A 10,043-nucleotide genomic window follows, 5' to 3' on the forward strand; every position below is an offset into this window, starting at 1 on the left:
GTATCATTTGTGAAAAACTTGAAATTTATTGAAGTGCTATGAACATATCATTCAACAATGCAGAATGCGACCAGAAGTCAAACTGACAACGTTTCGACTCCTCCCGAGTCTTTATCAAATGGTCGCTGGAAAGAATAGAACAAGTGTAAGTGACTGTACATCAAATATATACATAATTTTCATACAAGATGGTAGCACATAACAACCCGAGAGAGAGAAAAAAACACAATATATACAAATATACATATAGGACATAGCATAGTACAGGTATTTGATCCTGTCTCAGGTGAGAAAGAATCGCCATCCTATAGGTGAAGGTATCATTCTGCGTGGTTGAGGTGATTCCGTAAAGTTCAGAGGACGGAGAGTTCGAGAAGAGGCCGAAGTGAGGTTTACCTTAGCAAGGTGAATAGTAGTATAGCATAAATAGTATCCTCGTAGCATAAAGAGTATCTATAAAGAATAAAAGGTGTTAGTAAGGACCGTAGATGAGATGCAACCTATTCCAGAATATAAGGAGAATTTACCTTACAAAATGATATTAATAATAGGCAGGTGGCCTTTCCTTACGGTACCGCAAGTATAGTCTGTTAGGGATACATGGAATAGGAATGTGTGATGGAACAAGACACATGGAAGGGCATATTCAATGATGGTATCGGAATACCAGGTTGAGGAGGTTGCATCTCATCTACGGTCCTTACTAACACCTTTTATTCTTTATAGATACTCTTTATGCTACGAGGATACTATTTATGCTATACTACTATTCACCTTGCTAAGGTAAACCTCACTTCGGCCTCTTCTCGAACTCTCCGTCCTCTGAACTTTACGGAATCACCTCAACCACGCAGAATGACACCTTCACCTATAGGATGGCGATTCTTTCTCACCTGAGACAGGATCAAATACCTGTACTATGCTATGTCCTATATGTATATTTGTATATATTGTGTTTTTTTCTCTCTCTCGGGTTGTTATGTGCTACCATCTTGTATGAAAATTATGTATATATTTGATGTACAGTCACTTACACTTGTTCTATTCTTTCCAGCGACCATTTGATAAAGACTCGGGAGGAGTCGAAACGTTGTCAGTTTGACTTCTGGTCGCATTCTGCATTGTTGAATGATATGTTCATAGCACTTCAATAAATTTCAAGTTTTTCACAAATGATACACTTAGAGTGTGCGGTGTATTAAATTTAGTCTTAGGATCCCATTAAAGACCGGTGCTAGGGTCTTCAATACAATACTGTGCAGCTTTATAGGTCCCAGACTTTGGAGGTCTCAGGAGCATCTAATGCCAGCATACCCCATCATCAACACTGGCGTGAAAACATCTGTCCTGAGGAATCGGGACCATTCTCTTAAGGAAGAATGAGGCTAATGTGCTTCCAATTGAGTATGGAAACTCTCTGTATGACATCGGAAGCACACAGAGGTACGGTACGGGCCAACAGAGGCACAATGGCGGCCAGGTTACCACTCTAATCTCAGAACCTGTATGGAGCTGCATTATGCGGATTTACCTGGTAATCTTGGTCATCGATTCCAAATCTCTCTCGCAGATTCCGGAAGACCATGGGACAATATTCCTTAAATTTGAAACGGCTCGGAAGGTTCTCTCTGGAAATAAGAAAGGATTCTTTGTAAAAACACAAAAGGACCAGGTTTATAGTTGCACTCTTAGGGCACACTAAATGTTCAGGGACTATTTATATGGCACCATGGATTCCATTTATAATGGGAGTGATCCTAAGGGTATTTGCACAGGTTCAGGTTTTTTCATGCTTTTTTCACGATAAAAACGCTATAAAAACTCATTAAAAATGCATACATTATGCATCCTATCATTTAAAATGCATTCTCCATGTTTTATGCACATGGTGCGTTTTTTTCCGTGAAAAAAACGCATCGCGGTAAAAAAAGCAGCATGGTCATTAATTTTGCGGATTTTCCGTGTTTTTCCCGCAATTCTATGCATTTGGGAAAAAACGCATGCGGATTTCTGGCAGAAATGTCCGGTTTTTGTCAGGAAAATTTCTGCCAGAAATCCTGACGTGTGCACATAGCCTAATGGCAACTGACAAGCCCCATTACTTAGAAAAGAGTTCGGTCAAGGGTTAGGCATCTTAATGGCAGGAAATAATAGACAAGGAAACAACAAACCGGCAGAGTGGGCACATAGTCATACACAGACCCTGAGAACCACGAAGGAATCAGGAACAGGACAGCTTCCCTATACGGAGGCCAGATTTAGTTCTTTAGTAGTAGTAGAATACGTACTTTAGTAGTAATCAATATTATATTTAAACACAAGTTTCTATTGCAGAAAAAAACATTTCCCAACAAGTACAGAGGAAACCTCAACCTGGAACGAAGCCTGCTACATCAGCAAAAAAGCGATCACAGGAGGGACTCAAAACCCAGAAAGCTGCCTGATAAGAACGAATACAGAGTCTTCCCCTATCAATCTCCAGGAAGAACAATGAGAGGAAGGCCGTCTCATTACAATGGGTCATAAAGCCTCCTATGAATTGCAATGCAGAGACAGGAGGTCAGGTCTGGCCGCACACTAAAGGTCAATCCTGACGTGCGGAAAATGAGCTGCAGCAATTGTGTCCTGCCTGTCTGCCAGGGGCTTATAGAGAGGAGCGGGCAGTACTAGCAATGCATCTGTAATAGTGCACTTCTTTAGGAAGAATAGCCGCCGTTACTGATACTAGCAATGATAACCATTCACCTGAAACCTTAGATTATCTTATCACACTACGTGTTTAAAGACATTTTCATAGATTGTTTCTTCTATAACTTCTCCCCCACCTCACTTTGCACTTCTCTTATATATGGTGAGCTTCTTTCCATTTTGATGTGTAGCACCCAAACTGTATGTTATTACCTTATGCCCCGCTACCAATCCCATGTTGCATCATGACATGATCCGATAGAGCCAGTTCCATCTGTGTCAGACGGGTAACGGTGCTACTATCCTCTCCTCTATATTCTCCTAAATAAGCCAAGATTAGAAGCATACAATCAGGTAGACTGCACTGTGATCTCCTATAACTGTCTGACAGGCACTGTGCAGTAATCATCATTATCTTTGATAAGAGCTCCCCTCTGTGGAAAGCTTCAATGGTACAGTCAATGCAATTGCTTCATATAAGAGCTTATGCTGACTGAGATGGCGACAAACGTCACAGAACTTAAAAAGGAATATGTCAGTCAATTCATGCTGCAAGCCAAAATTGCAGCCAGGCAGGTAGGTTTCCCTCTGAAATACTCTGAAGTTTCAGAGAAAACATAATTTAAAGATCCAGGTGGGGACTAAAGGGAAAGATGAGACTAGTTCAGCGCCGACCCCAAGCAGGCCCCTCCCCAGTACACAATTGATTGACAGGTAAAGAGAGAGACCTGTCAATAACCTGGAGCAGTGAAGGGAAGGGAAACAGCCGGTCATGGAGGCGCCGACTTGTCCATTCCCTCCCTACTGGTCCCAGGCAGATCTTTGCAATATTTATTTCTGATAGTCTAGAGCACTTCAGAAAAAACATAACTGTCCGCAATCGTTCGGCCAGGCTCTGATTCGTGCTGCCCGTGGTTCCAGCTCTGAAACGCGTGGCATATTTAAACTATTAACACATATCCTTGCAAAGCATGCTTACTTTGCAGCACTTTTTCCACAGTAGTCTGAAAATATTATATATTTATATATGAACTAGACGTGTGCATGGATCTGGCTGGTATGTGGGTCATATCATTGGCTCAGCTCACATCACATGCAGAAGTGAGTGCACCCAGAAAAACCCTTTATTGATTCCAATTAATTAAAAATTGTTGTGTGTGACAAGTGGGACTAACCATCAGCCATCAACCCATAGGCTGTTACTTACAAGGTTAATTATATACTGCATGCAATGCAGACCGGCAATGGGAAGGAGCCGTTTGGAGTCTGATATCTACTGCTATAGGATAAAGACAAAAGGTTCTTCTTCTTCTGAAAAGAAGACTTTTACAATGGCTCCGACACCCTGAATAGAGCATTGAGCCAAACCGTACTTTACTGCCTAAGGGGAAAAAAAATTGGATCCACTTCGGCTCTTGTACCAATAAAAGCCATTGCATTAGTTATGATTTATTACACACATTTGTATGCATATTAATGGCGCTATGTGGTATGGACAAGCCTCTTTTACATTCCCCAACAACCAGCTGATCAAGTAAGGTCCTCTTGTTTGAAGGACAAACAAGGCCAGAACTGAATGTTGGCTCTCCCTCTGATGCCAGAAAGCATCATAAAAGAGTCCCATTATGATCTGCTGATGCCGATCCATCATGTCAAAATACCTAATGGGGAATTTTAAAAATGATCAACATTTACCCTTAAAGGGAACCTGTCAGTAGACCCCTGCTCCTCCACCCGATGGTCTTCCAACTTCCTCAGGGCCTTACTGCACATGTGCCGCCCCGGGAACAAGCACTCATGCAAGAGTTCTCGGGTTGTGAAAGCAGGTAACCGAGAAGAGAGGCCCATCCATACCGGCAGTAGGTGGTGATCGAATACAATGAGGCGCAACAGCAGGGCCAAGGCTCCTGCAGTTATGGGACAATCGCTTAAAAATCGGACAAGGGATTTCTCCAAAACTGAAACACAGATTGTTAAACCAACGTAATGGATTTATTCAGCATTATAGCAACTTCAATGGGCTGTCCACTACTCAGATCTTCTCAATCAACATGTTCCCCCATGTTAAAATACCACCACTTATACCTATGGTGCTGGCATCTTTATGAGTCTCTGCCGGTGACAATGTGGCGTCACGTGAACCCTACGGCCAATCAGCGGCCCCTTCACTCTCCCAGTCTTCAGACATATCACAAACAACCGGAGGAAGAGAGAAGGTAACGAAGCGAGTGTAAGCGAATTGTCAGATGGCAGGAGAGTGAAGGAGCCACCGATTGGCCGCAGGGTCCACGTGACGTCACACTGCACACAATCAGCGGGAGAGACAGTGATGACACCGCTGGAAAGGCGCTAGCACCGGAGGGGAGTATAAGTGGCGTTATTTTAAATGGGGGAAACATACGATTGAGAAGAAGTTTTCCCAAGTAGTGGACAACCTATAACATAGATGTACCGTATTTTTCGGACTATAAGACGCACCGGACCATAAGACGCACCCCAAATTTGGGGTGAAAATTGCAGAAAAAAATATTTTTTATAAGATGGGGGTCCGTCTTATTGTCCCAATTTACAGTATCTTACCTGAGGGCTGGCGGTGGCAGCGCTTCATTACTGACTGGGCAGTGACACGCATGACCACAAGCTGGCAGTGACAGCGCTCCAGTACTGGCTGGGCAGTGACACACATGACCACACATGACCACAGGCTGGCAGTGACAGCGCTCCAGTACTGGCTGGGCAGTGACACACATGAGCACAGGCTGGCAGTGACAGCGCTCCAGTACTGGCTGGGCAGTGACACGCATAACTACAGGCTGGCAGTGACAGCGCTCCATTACTGACTGGGCCGCTGTTTACCATCTCGACCAAAACTAGCATTGCGGCCTGCTGCCGAGCGCCTCACACGCAGCCTCCATGTTGGCCACGCCGCCTGTGTGCATGCGCGGCTGCAGTGTGCGGCGTATAACCAGGCAGCTGCGAAATAAAAGCTCAGAGCAACAGTAACTGTGTATTGCATCAAGGCTCGGCCATTGCTCTCCACATGAGGGTGCAGAAGCCCCGCCATACCATACGCGTCCAGCACAACCGCTCACCGCACAGGCACATGACAGCTCACATCGTACTCACTTTTTCCACTGCTTTTTCCACTGCCGCGGCCCGCTGACCCACCCCCGCATTGTGCCCCCCCCCCACGCCACTGCGTGAGAGGGGTCCCTTTCCCCGGTGAGGTGATGCAGCAGCCCGGTAAGCAGCAGAGCCGGGTGAATCCTGTAGTAATCGGTGGTGGCGGCCATCTTCCTGAGGCCGCGCGTGCGCAGATGGAGCGCTCTGCTTCCCGGGGCTTCAGGAAAATGGCCACCGCGATCTCCATCTGCGCACGCGCGGCCTCCCGCGGCCATTTTCCTGAAGCCCCGGAAACCAGAGCGCTCCATCTGCGCACGCGCGGCCTCAGGAAGATGGCCGCCACCACCGATAACTACAGGATTCACCCGGCTCTGCTGCATCTCCTCACCGGTGAAAGGGACCCCGCTCACTGCGCCTCCTCATCCCAGCACCTCGGCTGACACACCTCTGCCGCCACGGTAAGCCTGCATTGCGACTATTAGACGCACCCCCCATTTTCCCCCCCTTTTTTTGGGGGGAAAAAGTGCCTCTTGTAGTCCGAAAAATACGGTATGTCCCATAGAATGTAAGTCCGCAAGGACAGGGTCCTCTCCCCTCTGTACCAGTCTGTCAATGTAAACCTGTTTACTGTAAACGATCTGTAACTCTGTATGTAACCCCTTTCTCATGTACAGCACCATGGAACTAATGGTGCTATATAAATAAATAATAATAATAATGTATATTAGTCTGAGGTTCTCGTTCTTGGAAGTACCTTGTAACCAGGAGTCGCGCAGCCCTTCTTTACAGAGCAGAGCTGTGCTGTATGCTGCCAATATAGGCCATAAGATCAGATAAAGAAGGACACTTACTTGTTGAATAGGTGGTTATCCACTTTGATCTTGCTGTAGGCTTTAAAGTCATCTGGCATCAGCATGACCGGGACAGGGACATTACTCAGCTCGTTGATCTACAGACCAAAAGGGAAAAAAACTTAGTACAATATTGATAACATCTACATCTCAGAATAGCCCTAAAAGAGAAGGAGACAAGGTCCAGCAGGAGGCAGGTAAATAGCAGAATGGGGATTTTCCAACAAGGAGAGAAAGGTTTATCTTAGGTCAAGTACACAGTTCTTTGATGGCTCCTGCATCCAATGTGTTGCAAAATAATAAAGTACACCCACTTCCCGATCCACCTACAATGCTGCACGAGCTTCCAACCAGCTTTCACACTTCTTGTTCCAGACAGATGGGCACGCAGGAGCTGCCGTTAATCAGTGGCCGCCACATCACCTCTGTGGCCAGTGATTAGTGGTAGCGGTCACATACTGATCTGACCAAGAGTTATGGAGTGTTACGGTGAACCTCAGTGTTGGAGGATCGGTAAGGACAGTATGCTTTGTTTTACTAAAACATTGCATGCAGGATGTGGTTGTTTTTTTTTTCAATAAAATTTTGGCTGACTGGCGTGGAGACACTACATGGATGGACTGCAACACCATGGTTATGCTGCAACGCCACCAGTCAGCAGCTGAACGTGGCCAAAATCCCACCATCACGTGGCCAACTTTGAGGGCAACGCCTAATTCTACCTACACAACCGAACGGCTGAGTTTCGGCCACGTGTGGCTGCTGCAGAGTGGTGATGGGTACAGGCGCCATGGGTCCTTTTGCTACGGGAGTTGATGTGCAGTTACCAGGATGCGTGTTTGTTAGGCTCCTCTGGACTTTCTAACGTGGGTTCCATTTATTATTGTGTCTTTCCATTGGGTATAAACCACTGCTAAGCAACATAGGGCGAGTCCCATGGGTGATCGTGGCAGATCTATGTGCTCCTGAAGGGATTAGGGGCTCTTACCCCACAACAAAGTGTCGGCAGGACATATACACATACTCCAGCATGTCTGAGCTTTGTGGGAAGTGAAAGGAAAATTGTCAACGCATCTAAAAAATATCAGTCTCACCAACTGGCATTGTACACATGAAGCAGCCATGTTTGCCCTTGTTCTGCAGACCGTAGACACATGCCCACAATGACCCAAACCGTCTGACATGTTGCCAAAACAACCAATCACAGGGCACCTTTCATTTTCCCAGAGCCGTATAGAATATTGCTAGAGCTATTTGACCAGCTATAAGGTCAGTTTTTTGTTTTGGTTGAGCCCCATAAAACTCTGCATGTGCACATACCCATAGCTACTTTCGATAAACGAGGACCACCAGCTATGGGTGTGCATGTAAATTGTAATAAACCTCTAATTCCCTATGTGACTACAGAGTGTTTTCTCTTATAACTACAGCTCAGGCTCATATAGGCCTCGTTACCCATAGCAACCAGTCTCCATCATATAACCTGCACACAGTGATGTGGTCAGTGCGTTACCCCCAGCAGTGCCTATAGCCTGGGGTGCGGAGAGCCATGGTATTCGCTCCTGTGCTGCCATAGTAAACTGGGAAACAAGATATAGAGAGGAGGAAATACATAGGTGTGCCGGAGTATTACTGCATGGAAGCCCCCCACATCAGCAGAAAGGGGAGAGCGCGATACATAGTCTATCCCCCTATTACTAGTGCATGCAGGTATATAGTACAGGTAATGTAGGGCGTGTGTGCCCGCACCGACAGGATATACAACAGCATAGACATATTGGGGCCTGTAAACAGAGAAGAGACAAACCAGGAGTGGTGGTGGCGGCGGCAGAGCTGTATACATGCACGAGGAGTATATAACACACCGGGATACACGGACTACAGCTGGAGAGACACTGGGTGATCAGAGAATATAGTGTATGAGATGTAGTGGTGGAAAGAGGAGTCAGCAGACAACGAGGATACTGGAGTGTACACGATATACAGCAGACACAAGGATATATGTATCCATTAGTGATGAGCTGTATACACGCGAGGTGAGCAGTACAAAGTACAGGAGAGCTAGAAAATCTCCATATCCTGCACTATTATAGCACATGGTATATACAGCGGCGTATAGATCATTGGGGCAGATTGTGCAGAAGCACGGCTCTCACTGGGCGGCCCTGTATGTATTTATACACATGCACACCACATAGATTTCTGGATTATTATACACTTACATGCACGGTATAAACGGTATACATCAGCCGTGTGGCTCAGTGTCAGATCTACATGCACATATACAGTACACGGCATACAACAGATTATTGGGGCATATATATATATAGATATATATATACACACAGGATACATCACAGCTCTCAGTATACAGACACATATGTGTGCACACACCACATACAGTATACACTGGATATATCATGGCTCTCAGTATATAGACACATGTACACACCAGAGACATAAGGGGATTATATATATATATTATACACACACATATACCCTCACACGTACGAACACGCCGGATCCATCAGGGCTCAGTATATGTATATATATATATATATACATATATATTATACATACATACACACACACACATATACCCACACACGTACGTGTCCGGATCCATCAGGGCTCTCACCGTGTGGTTCACCCCCCACATGAGGACGCTCAGGAGGGGCTCGCTGGCTCGGAAGAGCTTCACCTTCTGACACACAAAGTGCTTCTTCTTGGTCTTGGTCTTGCTGGCGCTGCCCGCCACGGCGCTGCTGCAGTTGGAGGCCATGATCGCGGATCAGTGATGGAAGCTCAGCGGGGACTCCCGGGCCGCGGGCACAAATCTAGGTACCGGGATCCCCCTCCGGGGGCATTGGCCCCAGCTACCAGGAGTTCATGTTCTCCGCAGTCTTCCGGTCCGGCCGTAGCGATGTGGCCGTTAGGCGGCGCTGGCGGGAGCTCCCGGTGTCTCAGCGCAGCTCCGGGGCTGTCAGTCCGCTAATGCTGGCGATGGTCCGGCTGTCACTGTGAGCCATGCAATTCCCCCAAACACTGAGCTGGGGCGATCGCCCACCCTTAACTCCACCCTCTTTAGGCCTTCGGGCTGGTCTCGGTCCGCTGCTCCCGGTAGAGCCGGCCCGGTCCCCACTCCGGACAAGATGGCTGCCTGCTGCGGGCGGTGCGGGCCAGAGCATGTTGTGAGAGAAGTAGGGGGGGACGTAATCGTCAGCACTGCGGACTCTAGAGGGAATGGGCGAATACACTGGGAATCCATCTCTTCTCATCACTTAGGTGTTTGATAGATCAGGACAATCGCAGATAAGCTGTGTAGGCGGGATCACACCCCGCGGAAGGAGCCCAGTGCAGCCAGCGCCCCCCGAACCAGGC

At 46.8% G+C, this 10,043-nt stretch overlaps 1 protein-coding gene across 1 annotated transcript in view; it reads right to left on the reverse strand.

Moving 5' to 3' along the window:
- PIP4K2B (phosphatidylinositol-5-phosphate 4-kinase type 2 beta) overlaps nucleotides 1-9,811 on the reverse strand; it is a 56,756-nt gene extending 46,945 nt beyond the window's left edge. The window contains exons 1-3 of the mRNA XM_077252321.1: nucleotides 9,301-9,811; nucleotides 6,663-6,760; nucleotides 1,532-1,628 (exon numbers count right to left, since the gene is read on the reverse strand). Coding sequence (XP_077108436.1) covers nucleotides 1,532-1,628; nucleotides 6,663-6,760; nucleotides 9,301-9,444 — 339 coding nt within the window. The 5' untranslated portion in view covers nucleotides 9,445-9,811. The remainder of the gene's footprint in view (nucleotides 1-1,531; nucleotides 1,629-6,662; nucleotides 6,761-9,300) is intronic.
- Between the last annotated feature and the right edge of the window lie 232 nt (nucleotides 9,812-10,043).

The sequence above is a fragment of the Ranitomeya variabilis genome, chromosome 4 (genome assembly GCF_051348905.1).
Source record: "Ranitomeya variabilis isolate aRanVar5 chromosome 4, aRanVar5.hap1, whole genome shotgun sequence".
NCBI lineage: Eukaryota > Metazoa > Chordata > Amphibia > Anura > Dendrobatidae > Ranitomeya > Ranitomeya variabilis.